This window comes from Sinohyriopsis cumingii, chromosome 4 (genome assembly GCF_028554795.1).
Source record: "Sinohyriopsis cumingii isolate HCF-2022 chromosome 4, ASM2855479v2, whole genome shotgun sequence".
In the NCBI taxonomy this organism is placed as follows: domain Eukaryota; kingdom Metazoa; phylum Mollusca; class Bivalvia; order Unionida; family Unionidae; genus Sinohyriopsis; species Sinohyriopsis cumingii.
This window is the reverse complement of record NC_142964.1, coordinates 25,493,929-25,507,360: the sequence shown is the minus strand read 5'-3', so window position 1 is coordinate 25,507,360 and position 13,432 is coordinate 25,493,929. Positions and strand designations below refer to the sequence as shown.

Genomic DNA, 13,432 nt, shown 5'->3' with positions numbered 1-13,432 from the left:
ATTAAACTTGGAGTGATCTGTGTGTAACTACCGTCACATTGATACACTTTTATGGCAATAATTAAACATGGAGTGATTTGTGTGTAACTACCGTCACATTAATACACTTTTATAGCAATAATTCAACATGGAGTAATCTGTGTGTAACTACCGTCACATTAATACACTTTTATGACAATAATTCAACATGGAGTGATCTGTGTGTAACTACCGTCAGATTAATACACTTTTATAGCAATAATTAAACATGGGATGGACTGTGTAATTACTCTCAAATTAAAAACACTTTGATAACAATAATTAAATATGGACTAATCCGTGTAATTACTCTCAGATTAACACATTTACATAGCAATAATTAAACATGGGGTGGACTGCGTAATTACTTTCCGATTAAAACCACTTTTATAGCAATAATTAAACATGGTGTAATCTGTGTAATTACAAGAAGCTCCTGTATTTTAAGCGTCTTTAGGGCATAATTTTAACCGTTTAACTGTTAAGAAACTTACTCTATGAAACATTCTGGTTATATCGAGCTCTTTTTGGAGTGGGGTGGTGGCGGGCACCTTTTCAAGGACACCTACCCCCGACGGCAGGTTCACAAATGTATGAAGCGAGCACGTTACAGCCAAGGTATCGATTTACTCTTTAAGAAGATTAAGAGATTAATCTTTTCACAGGTCAGACATGGAAGAGGTCAGCAGGGATCGACACCATTCTGTGTATCGACATTTCAAGGTCTATGAGAGACACGTGGGATGCTGTTCTGGATTTCATTACAAACTTTGTAGATGGTAGGTACATCTTTTCTTTTTTTCTTTCTTTCTGTTTTTCTTTCGTGAGCTGCTATCTCAGAGTTGTAATTTACCTTAACAACCCCTTCACAAAAAAAAAAAAATATATAAAAAAATTCGTTAAGCTGTTATTGAGAAGACTACAATTATTTAAACTTTATCATAAACTTATCACCAGTGATTGCATATGCGGTGCTCGTCTAATTTCTCATGAAGATGCATACACCGCTTAACCGCTCGTGTAATTATAATTTTCTTGCCATAATGACCCAGAATGACCTTTCACACTGATTCAATGCGCCAATCAAAATTTCCCCTTCAAACACAGCCACTATTGCGATTATATTTAATTGGCGCGATTATGTAATTGACCTTTAGCATAACATTCATCTAATTTTTTTATTTATTTATTTTTTTAATTTTTTTTTTTTTTGTGGTAGCTGTCCGGAGGTGTCAGCCTCTAGCGGTGGATATACAAGAGCACATTGGCGTTGTAACTCTCGGCCACGAGACCAGGGTCCTACAGCACATGACCAAAGATTACTACGAAGTTCTTCGGAAAATACGTAAATACCATCGTGGCAAGCAACGGGCGATGATCTGCTCCATCCCAGTATCACCCATTGCCGCCTGTGCGGTGTTTTTCTTGCTTCTCTTAAATATACATACTATTGTTTAACAAATCACTGTGAGCGTGAGTAATATATGTTTTTTTGCCATTTTGACACAAACCATGGTAATTCTGATATTATAAAAAAAAGAACTTCGGATGTATATCGGCACGTTAAATTTTCAGAAAAAAATATTCATTTTGTTCTCCAGCAGTCAACGCTATTTCTACGATTATACTAACCATAGGATTGAGTGTGTGTGTGTGTGTGTGTGTGTGTGTGTGTGTGATTTGGATTTTTTACGTAGCTTTAACAATTTGCAATCATATCGCTACGATATCTGCAGTGTTACAGTTTATAGTGATGTCTAGCACAGGGGCATCGTGCCACAGACATGTAGCATGATGTCCCACCCCGTCACATTATTCTGACACCAGGCCGACCAGTCCTAACACTAACCTCTTAATACTGAGCGCCAAGCGAGGCAACTGTTCGCACCATTTTTGTAAGTATTTGCTATGACTTGACCGGGGATCGAACCCACGACCTTCCGCATCTGAGACGGACGCTCTAACCACTAGGCCACCGGAGAGGTAACTGTAGGACTGAGAGACGTTACAAATGAAAAAAAAATTGTTAGATGCATTCGTAACTCTTTGGTCGATCCTTGTTTCGTAAATAGTTGGTTCACGTCAGCATATATTCGAAGTATGAACCGTTAGACTGCCTGCAAATTCGTAAATGCCGACATGACCTTTCACGCTGTTTGAATGAGACAGGCAAAGTTTTTCTTCTAAGTCGCCCATCAATCAATGGAACAGATACTTTCATTGATGTGTAGGAGATTGTTACATTGTGTTGTTTATGATGTATTTTTGTATGCGTACTCCTCAAAAACGAGGAAATCGCAGCTCAGGCAGCAGCAGATGTAAAGGAGCGTGGCGGATTATCGCTCATGGCTTGCGATTATGTGCAAGCGCAAGATATGCACAGATCTGATGGCACTTATAGGTTCATGACGAATGTAAATATTTATATTAGCAAGAATTACACATGTACTTTAGAAAAATACCAAGAGGACTGCGAAGTGAAATACTGCATGAACCAGAAATGTGTTCTCCATCCACGAAATCAATCCAAATACTGCATGAACCAGAAATGTGTTCTCCATCCACGAAATCAATCCAAATACTGCATGAACCAGAAATGTGTTCTCCATCCACGAAATCAATCCAATTAAACAGCTGTCTCTTCTTTCACGCTAAATAATTAATAATAAGAAGAAGAAAAAAAAAGACTATTCAAAAAGCAGTTCTGTTGAATGGCGTATCTCTACTGTTGGACCTCTACATATTCCACAATTTTAGGATATTTACTGTGACAAGAAAAGCAGGTGATTACAGCCTCATTATTCCTTTTCTGAGTTCTAAAGGAAGTCATACGGTGAAAGCACACATAAGGTTTTCTGTATCTTCTGATTTAGACCAGATAGTGCAAGGCGCTGACCCAGATAATTCTGATGGTCGACGTCTATCATAGTCGACGTCTCTCGTTTGAGTATTATCCTCTGCCTGTTGTGACATGTGCGTACACCCATCTTATGTCATATCTGTTTGCACAAAAGTGTACATGGTCACAATCACCTACTTTTGCCATAAGTTAGAAGTACCGCCCAAGGACAATGTACCATTTATCACCTACTTTTGCCATAAGTTAGAAGTACCGCCCAAGGACAATGTACCATTTATCACCTACTTTTGCCATAAGTTAGAAGTACCGCCCAAGAACAATGTACCATTTGGCGACTTTTTGAGAGGATTGGACGGCAGACACTTTGGATTTCTCACATGCTAATTAATGCAGTCAAATGTTTATGCACACTTTAGAGGTTCTGGCGTATTTCGCCAAAGTAATCATGATCGGTAGATAAATTTAATATATGTGAAAACTCTGTTATGTTTGAGTATCTGCCTTTGTAGCTGCTAATATTCAGATGAATTTATACTATTTTCCTTTGGGTCTTAATTGTAGCTGCTTATATTCATACAAATTTATACTGTTTGGCTTTCGAGTGGACCCCTCTCTTCCTATGAAGTGTAGAATGTGAGTGCTAGGGCACCATAAAAATTCAAATCTGACTTGAGATGGCTGTCCAAGGAGAAGATAAGATTAATTATGTGACGCAAATTATTTCTTTCTCCAGATCACACAATTTGTTTTGAAATCGATCTTTTTGCACTATTTGTTTGATGACACCCATACCCTTAACTACACATGAAGACAAAGCGGAATATGGAAATTATAAAATCTTCAAAAAAAGTATTCTTGTCAGGCACATTGATCTCTTTACATTCTGAATGCAAGTCCCTGGTGATAAAAACCTAGACTCGCTCGTGTTGTCTAAACATTGAGCTATCAGCTCTCTGTACGATCATTTCACTGTCATCTCGGTTTGTCTATATAATGCAGTTGCTCTCGTATTATACTCCCCCGACTGGAAACAAGTTAAACACAGATATGACATTGCATAACGCGTCTGATGACCAGACTCCACGTTGTTCGTTCTGTCGGTGATTTGAAGGAAAAATGTTAGATCCTGACCTTCCCGGCCTATAATAAGATTTAGAACTTCTCTGTCTGCAGTTAGGTTCGCTTTACACACGAGTACGCTGACAGTTTTCAGTACGTCTACAGTGAAAGATTAGTCATGTTATAACATTAGTAATGTAGATACATCATTCTTAACAAGTATGTGGTTTAGATGGTTAGTTATTTTCAAAGGCATTTAGTATTCACTGAGTCTCATGCCAGGAAATGCAAGATAAGTGCATTTCCCAAGGATGCACTGTGTCTCATGCCAGGCAATGCGAGCTAAGCGCATTTCCCAAGGATACGTTGTCTCATGCCAGGAAATGCGAGCGAAGTGCATTTCCCAATGATACGCTGAGGCAGATGACCCGTCTGTCCTGGACACGTGTTGAACTTGCGACCCCTTAATTAAAGCCTCTTTAAAACCATTCTTACTCAGATGAGAAAAACTAAAAAGATGGCGATTGGGGGTGTCTCAGTTTCTGGCATCACCACAACGACTGCCTATTAAACAAATGGAAGTTAAAATACTTAAATTACAATTTCAACTTTTGGCAATAATGAACGGGTTTTCAGCATGTGCAGTATGTGCTTAACATGTGGCCGGCCTCGTGATGAAGAAACGATTTTCATATAACATTAATTACATTCAGGTAAAATTTGTTTCTTTTAAACTTCGTGGTGAGGATAAAATAGTTGTTATTCTTTAAATTAGAAGACAGTAATAAAACTTTCGTTCAAGTCATAATATTGTTGGAGAGAGAGAGAGAGAGAGAGAGAGAGAGAGAGAGAGAGGGTGGGGTTTTGAGAACATTCCAGAGCAAGCAATATTGCCTGAGGCTTCACCTTCTCTTCGGAATATAGGTCCACTTACGCACACTTTTTTCGATGTAAGATCATTGATATATGGCCTTCTTTTTATCACTCTAACTTATTTCGCTTTATAAATAGATAAATGTATAAATGACTTTAGAGAAGAAAAAGAAAGAAAAAACAAACAAACAAAAGAACTTATTTCTCTTCGAGTACCTTCCTTTTCTCAGATTTACTGTCCCCTGACGGCACATCACCAATGTTCTGGGCTATCGAGATGGTGTATGCGTTGGCAAAGAGCTCAGGTATGTACCTACTGAGCTGTTATCTTGTATTATTTTAATTTTAGACTATCCTGTTGACTTCAGTATTATTTAGCACCTGTGTCATATTTAGTTTCTTAGGTTGTTGTAAAAACTTTCTTATTTATTATTTTTACTTTTTGGAGATAGTTGAATATATTGTGAGAGGTGTAGCTTTTAGAATTTTTATTAGTAGCAAACACGTTTTATATTCTCAAACGTATCTTGGAACATCTGCTTCTATGGAAGTTTTGGTGTCATAATAATAAATTTGATCGAAATGGTGTTTACTTTGCAAATACTTAAACATAGTTTGGGGAAAAGTCGTGTGGAGAAATGAATTTGATATTTGGATCGGTCACACTCCAGGATCCAGCAGCCGGTCTAAACAACAAACAACAGATAGATGCGATCCTGCTTGACTTCAGCAAAGCCTTTGATAAAAGTCCCTCATAAGCACCTTGCAGTCAAGCTTAATCACTATGGTGTCCAAGGCAAGACCCTTGAGTGGATAAACTGGTTTTTAGAAGGAAGTAACCAACAGGTTGTACCAGAAGGCCAGTAATCTTCATCAGCCCCCGTCACTTCAGGCCTTCCCCAAGGAATCGCCATGGGTCCTTTCTCTGCTGTTCTTGATCTAACATCAATAATCTGCCGTTGGGAATCGATTCCCAAGTTAGCCTTTTTGCTGACAACAGCTTGCTGTACATAGTTACTGACTCGGACCAGGATGCAAAACTGTTACAAGCAGATCTAGACCGCCTACAACGATGGGAAAATGACTGGCAAATAAAATTCAATTATGACAAATGCGAGGTCATTCGAATTACCATCATCCATGGTCAAAAACTGACGATGACATCCAAGGCCACATATTTGGAGTCACCATTGATATCACTTTATCATGGAACAGCCCCATTGACTCTGTTACAAAGAAGGCTAACAACACCATAGCTTGCCTTCGTAGAAACCTGCCCACATGCCCCAAACAAGTAAAATCTACGAGCTATAGAGTTTTAGTACGCCCACAGATGGAGTATTCGTCGACCGTTTGGGACCCATCTACCGAAACAAACATTGCCAAATTTAAAGCAGTACAACGAAGGGCAGCACGGTTGACTGTTGGTGATTATCGACGACCTAGCAGTGTCTCCACCATACTCCAACATTTGGGATGGGAAGAGCTTCAAGCCTGACGACAACAAGCAAAGAGCTGTTAAGATGTACAGGATTGTACACCAGTTATTTGACATCCCAGAAGCACCTTACCTCCACCGGACAGGATCTAACACTAGAGGAGATTGATGCAGATTTCTCTTCCCCTTCACCAGAGTCAACGCATACAAATACTCCTTCTTCCCATCAGAAATACTCCCGTGGAATTCCTTACCAGCCATCCAAGTCAACTCCAATTCATTCGATTCATGCAGAGCCGGGGTTGGCATTGGGATCGCTTAGCTCCAGACCAGGGATATTTTAACATGTTTTTAGCTGCACTTGGACCTTCCACCACATGCACATAGTTCACGTCATGTACGAGCATTTTCCAGAGGAACCCAGGACATTATTGGAAGAAGAACAAGAACAGCAAGAACAAGAAAGACTATGAAATGAAACGATTCTGTCTTAAGTTTATTGATGGAGTCTAAGCAAGAAATACTAATATAAGTTTAATGGTGGAGGCTAAGGAAGAAATACCAAATAAGTTTAAACATCGAGGCTAAGCAAGAAATGGCAACATGATTTTAAAGATCGCGACTAAGCAAGAGATGTCAACATATTTTACTAATACACAATAATGCAAGTTAACATCTTGGGGTTTATGTCGAGATCTGCTTGGCAATCAAGCTTGAACATAAGTCTAATATATGTCGATTTAATTGACATATGTGATTTATTAGCTGTTGGTCACGTTAATTTAGGCTCTAGTAAAAGTTATTCTTCACGTTGAAGTGGTTTAGCAATGCTTTAACAAAAATACTTTTTCGAAAACAAAAGGTCATAGAAAGCTAATTCGCTCATATATTAGCCAATTATATTACATGTTTTTGCACCCACTTTGACCAAACAATCTGTTTGGAAGCTTGCCCTTTTCTTTAGGAAGCTTAATATATTCAATATTTCATGTTGATTGACAGGAAGGTCGCTGGATTTGAAGACAAACGGCTTCATATCTTATCCTAGAGTTATCTTTTTGACGGATGGATGGCCGACAGATCGAAATCTATCCGGAGGATTCGACAGAAGTGAGCCAAGAATAGAAAGAATGGTATTTATCACAAATGTAGAATTAGAAACAATATGGCTGCTTATCACAGCCATCCTACTACACTTTCAGTTATTTAGGTTACGTCCCATTTCTATTTACTACTCTTTAAGGTGTTACAGCTATGGCCTATTTCTATTTACTACCCTTTCAGTTATCTCGGCAACGATATATTTCTATTTACCAGACTTTCAGTTATTTCGGCTACAGCCAATTTCTATTTACTACTCTTTAAGATCTTTCAGCTGTGGTCTATTTATATTTACTACACTTTCAGTTATTTCAGCTATGGTCTATTTCTATTTACTACACTTTCAGTTATTTCAGTTATGGTCTACTTCTATTTCTGTTTACTACTCTTGCAGTTTTTTCGGCCAATTTCTATTTGCTACTCTTTAAGGTCTTTTAGCTATGGTCTATTTCTATTTCTTCTGCCACTGTAAATTTATTCTGGCAAATAAACGTAAACTGTAAAATGTGGCAGTTACAAAAGAGAAAAAAACATTGAAGAGATGGGAAAATGCTGTTGGTGTGGGCTTAACACCAGTTTTCAGAACATGATTGGCTACACATGGCGATATATCTGGTGGAAGAAGAACACAAAAAAATCTAAGGAGGAACCAACAACCCATAGGAATCTACTGGCAAGTTAGTTGTGCAGGACACAGTGACTACGAATCTGGTTCCTGAGCCAGAAGCTGGATGTACATATGATTTACAGGCAGGAATTTTGTAGACTTGATGCTGCGGTGTGCTGATTTTCTCTGTGGGTGTGAGGCTTTGGCTGCGGTCATACTCCACTAGTTTCAACAGACCTTGCGATGAGCGTGCGCCAGTTAGACCGTTCCATGACGGGTGGCACGATTTACCCAAATATACATAAATACACCCAAATACTGCTCAAATACACCCAAATACTGCCCAAATATACCGAAATACTGCCCAAATACTGTCCAGAGACAAGCAACTGATACATTTACTACTAAAAAAATTAATTAAATTCATTGTCAAGTTAAGTTCTGGGTCAAAAATGAATACTTTAAATGACTAAAGCAATTAGAAATTCGTTGTACGAAACGTTTCGTACATCTCCAATTACCATTTGCTCGGAAATTATCGACATAGTCCGGGACGACATATATTTGCCCCTAATTTGCATACGTAATACTTAGATATCTATATTCTACAATAATGTTAATTTTTATTTGTGGACACACCTTCAACATTTAGATATAATTAGCTATTGCCTCGAGTGTGTCCCCCCCCCCCCCCCCCCCCATGGCTCTTTGTTCGAAACATTCAAAGAATTATGTGTTCCTGTTCCAACTCTCTGATATTTTTGTGTTGTTTTTTCTTAAAATTTTTCGCTATGTATATGCTCTAATGTTTTGTTTGCTATATAGTTTCTGTGTCTGGACTGGCCTTTGTGTGGTCAAATTTTTTCTTTTATTTACTTGATGTTTATTTCTGCTAAAACAAATATCGACTCTGACCACACACACACACACACACACAAATACAAAAATAAAAAACCGTACTATTACATACGTGCAAATTAGAACATATTAGACAATTCTTATTGTTTTCTTTTTCTTGCAATTATTGAGTAATGACCTCTTGGTACAACTGAATAGCAGAAAGATAACTAGGCCCTTGGGCAGGAATTAATTATAAATATTAGAAAATGTGAACAATAGCAGGTAAGTTGTTGGCAATCGCATAAAATGTAATGAAAGGAATTGCCGAACAGGATCAGCAAACGCAAGTGCTTCTTGTCGAGGATTACAAAAATAAACCAAAGAAAGAAAATGCCAATAAAGGTGATCAAGCGGCAAGCTCTCATTTACTCAATATTTGTTCACCAGCAAGCTGCCTAAAATCAGCCTCGAATTGATTTTGACTTCATATTGAGTACTGACAATTGCCGGCATGTTTTCTTTGGAAATAGGACGAGTTTCAAGTTTTGTATTTGTATCTTTAATAAACTGCTAGACCATCTGTAAGAAACATTATTGTTAGTTACAAGCAATCAAATGCAAGGTATATAATCATTAAGTTTCATCACCTCCTCTCTCATTCGAAACAAAACTTAAATACTGCACATTTCTTGTTTCCTTTATTCTGTATTGGTGATTTGTAAGTGACTCATGGCCAATTTCAGTATAAAAAAAAAACGCGGAGCCAGGTTTCCATGTGGTGGATGCAAATCAAATTGTTCAAGTGACTGTGTTAAATGTTCATTTTGTAAGAACTGGTATCATAACAAATGCCAAGAAATTTCAGACGATGAATTGAAAATGTGGGAAAATATTGATCTGGAATACGTGTGCGTTTCGTGTCGTACATTGGATGGTAATGAGTTTGACTACCCGATGGCCATGCATCGTCTGCAGAATGTAAGTATTAGCATTTACTTTAAAATTTGTAATAATTAAATTACTTAGGTTAGAACACGCAAAGACAACTTTCTTTTCGCAATGTATTTTTTGTATAGATCCTAATTATGTGTGTAATTATCATGCAAAATCATGGATTATTGTCACGTTTGCCTGCCCACGATTACGTAAGTCAGGAACAAACGAATGGGTTAGCGCCATGTGTATGTCGACCCTGCACTGTCGTAGCGATTCGTGTTTGTACAAGAACCGCTCCGTTAGGTGTCAAGACTCGCATGTAGATGTTGGAAGCTTTGTTCTAGAACAAAGGACCCTTGATGCTGTTGTAAATCTCCCCGCTTTGACAGATGGCATGAGGCTCGTCTGTTAATCTTAACCGACTGGGGTAGAATTGATATCCAATCGGAACTGAGGAAGGGTGGGGCCATCAATTCGAACCAGAATTTAACAGTCATTTGGGCTGGGAACGAATTAGTGATTGTAAGCCATCATACTGGTCACGCAGAAATATACTCACTCCGGGAGCCACTCGTGATTTGGCGGGAAAACACTTAGTACATTTTAAAGGACAGAAAGCTTCGTAAAGGTCAGTGAGTTATTTGCTCGATTGTTGCAGAATGTTACGGCATTGTAATTGTAATTATGTGCAGTATGTATATTTACTTACTAGAATCGTTAGTACGTAAAATTACCTTTGTATTGTTTAATTTACATGCGTACTTGAGAAATGAGCTATGATTATGTAGATTGCTTGCTCGTCAGAATTAATATTATAATTCGCTATTTATTTACTTCGTGGTAAACTAGCGTATTTATTCATGTGATATTCTTGATTTTGCAACTGCTGAATTGAATTGTAACTTTAGAAATGGTTGCAGTGTGTTAAATTAAATGATATGGGTATTTGAATATTTGTGTACACTTGTGGGAACGTAATGTACAGAAATGCGTCTGATTGTTGTGATATTGTTGAGAATAATGAGATTATATATATATATATATATATATATATATATATATATATATATATATATATATATATATATATATATATATATATATATATTGATGTGACGCAATTTAGTGATGTCTGTATGATAAGTAGGATACAGCTCTTGTTTTCTAAGAATGTGTGGGTTTTTCGATGGGTACGAATGCGTGACCGAAGATGTAGATAGCCTTTGTCTGATGATTGATTGTTGATTTAGTGTGAGGCGAGATGGCTAACACAACATGCTAACGTCCTTGTGTTTTTCTCAGGAAGCTTTTGGGGACAGAACTAAGTCCCGAGCCTCAGAGAGGGAGACAGGATAGAGCAAGGCAGCAGGCAGAAAACAAGCCTAGTTGCTAGAAAGAGAGAGAGAGAGAGAAGGAGGAGGAGAAGGAGAAAAAGGAACAAGAAGGGGAAGAGTACAGGAAGAAGTAGTAAGGAGAACGCCGGAAGGAGGAAAGGAATTGGCAGAGTAAACACAGATGAGTAGAAACCAAGTACAGGGGAAAGCCATCTCACACTATAATCACGTGATGAAATAGGTTGTTACATGGTCGAGAGGAAAAAGATTGGTTGAGAATTAATATCGTTTAATTTGTATTAAATTGTTATTCTTTTGAATTTCACCTTTATGTTCTTAATAATTTAATTGTCGGTATTGCTGACTTGGGTTCGGAGCTTTACCTCTCTCTATCACTAATTTCACTTGCTACAAAAACGAGCCAGGGTGGGAATTACACAGTAATTCAAATAAATATTGGGAGCATCCCACCCCTACTCATGACAGTGGGTCACATAGAACTCCACAATTATCATCCGATTAAATGACCATTTTCTCTTAGAAAAAATGCAGCCGATGCACAATTTTATTAATTTAATTTGTCTAATGTTTCTGTTTCTTTATATTAAACTAAATGTGTGATATACTTATGATACAACCTGATCACATGACATTGCAAATCAATCGAACCAATTGAACTTTATAGCATCAGATGAGGCAAAAATTCATTCACATGTGTATATTGTTATAGCAATTTCTGTGATAATACTGTTTTAAAATTATTGTAATACCATACTATTATATTGCCCATTTTTTTCAATGTCTATTGCCACTCACCGTTGTATTAAGTTAGTGTTATTATTTAAAAAGCGTCTTTTGTCAAACAAAAATTGGATAGTATTGTACTGGACTACTTTCTATAGTATATCTTGTTAAGAATTTGCTACACATTTGTCTACCCGGGACTGGGTACCTGGGCCCTGCATTTTATGTTCAACAATTTTGAATTTAATACCTATCGGTTTTACATGCATGCAAGTGCTAAAGGTTTCCCAATGCATATTATTTAGCTATTAATACAAGAATCCAAAATTTGAGATGTGTAGTATAAAGAGATGACAAATGAATAAATTGATACATAATATCAAAACTCTTTTAATACATGCATATAAACAAAAAGAAAAGTAAAAGAGATTAAAATCTCTTTAATTTTTTTCCTTTACAATTTATACATAGAACTAACATGAAAAAAGATAAAGAGATAAAAAGATATAATAGATTTAGTTTAATTTTCGGGGTTTTTTCGGAGTTTTTTTTTTATTATCTAAATACGATACATATACAATAGACAATTCTAAGTTATGGACCAATAACAATGCAGAGTCCCTAAACAATCGCTTAAAACAAGCCACTGATTGGAAACAGCTAAAGCTCCCAGAACTTGTAGACAGATTATCTTCCGTTACAAAAACGCAGATCATAGACCTACGTCGAGTTTTGCATGGTGCTGGCAACTACAGGCTTTTTGGTCAGTCTTTTTCTTTTCTTTTGGACAAACAAGCCTGGCACTCAAAGAGTGTAACGGAGAAAGAAAAAAATTTCAAGAAATTTCTTGCTGCTCCGGTCGCTACAGTAGCAGAGTCCAGCTATGTCCATTCATCAGATGGAATTACATCACAATTAATACTTCCAGTTCAGTACCACGAATGTAGTTCTAGTCTATTTTTAGAACATTTTTTCCTCTCTCATTTTGGTGGTGATAGAAGAGTTTTATTTATGCATTTTTGGTAGGAATTTAAAGGTAACTGTTTATTCTTGATAATATGAGCTCAGGGTGTTGTTGTCTGTATGTATTTTGGCGACAGTGCACAGTGAGTAATAAGGCCTTGGTGATGATCCGGAAGTGAAATTCGTGTTCTGGTTACATGCTGTTATGTTGACAGTCAATAATCTAAAAAAAGAGCAGGTCAACCTTTGACAAGAACTTCACCGTGAAGTCATCTTTGAAGGTATTTTAGATTAACATATGATTTGCATTGATTGTCACACAGTGGAAAGGTCAGTACTGAGAAACAAATGTAGAGAACATATAGTAAAATTAATTGTGTACTATGTCCTGTAAGGGCAGTATTGGAGCAAAGTTTAAATTGGTATAAAATCTTTATTATTAAAGATAGACACATGAAATTTTAATATGTCATGTATATTGACTTTTAAAATATAAGAATGAAATTAAAAGTAAAAAATTAATTTTTATTTTAAAAATTTTAATAAAATTTTAAAAAAATTTAAAAAAATAATTAAAAAACCCCTAAAATGCACATATATAATATTTTTGGGAATCATCTTAAATGTTATCAGCATGTATATATTCCTACACCATATAA

General features: G+C 36.8%; 1 protein-coding gene across 2 annotated transcripts in view; it reads left to right on the top strand.

Moving 5' to 3' along the window:
* Positions 1 to 13,432, top strand: part of LOC149800831 (uncharacterized) — an 82,732-nt gene that overhangs the window by 33,771 nt on the left and 35,529 nt on the right. For both annotated transcript variants that reach the window (XM_089954831.1, XM_089954832.1), the window contains exons 7-10: positions 684 to 797; positions 1,238 to 1,363; positions 5,041 to 5,115; positions 7,251 to 7,381. In XM_089954831.1, the coding sequence (XP_089810957.1) occupies positions 684 to 797; positions 1,238 to 1,363; positions 5,041 to 5,115; positions 7,251 to 7,381 (446 nt within the window). The remainder of the gene's footprint in view (positions 1 to 683; positions 798 to 1,237; positions 1,364 to 5,040; positions 5,116 to 7,250; positions 7,382 to 13,432) is intronic.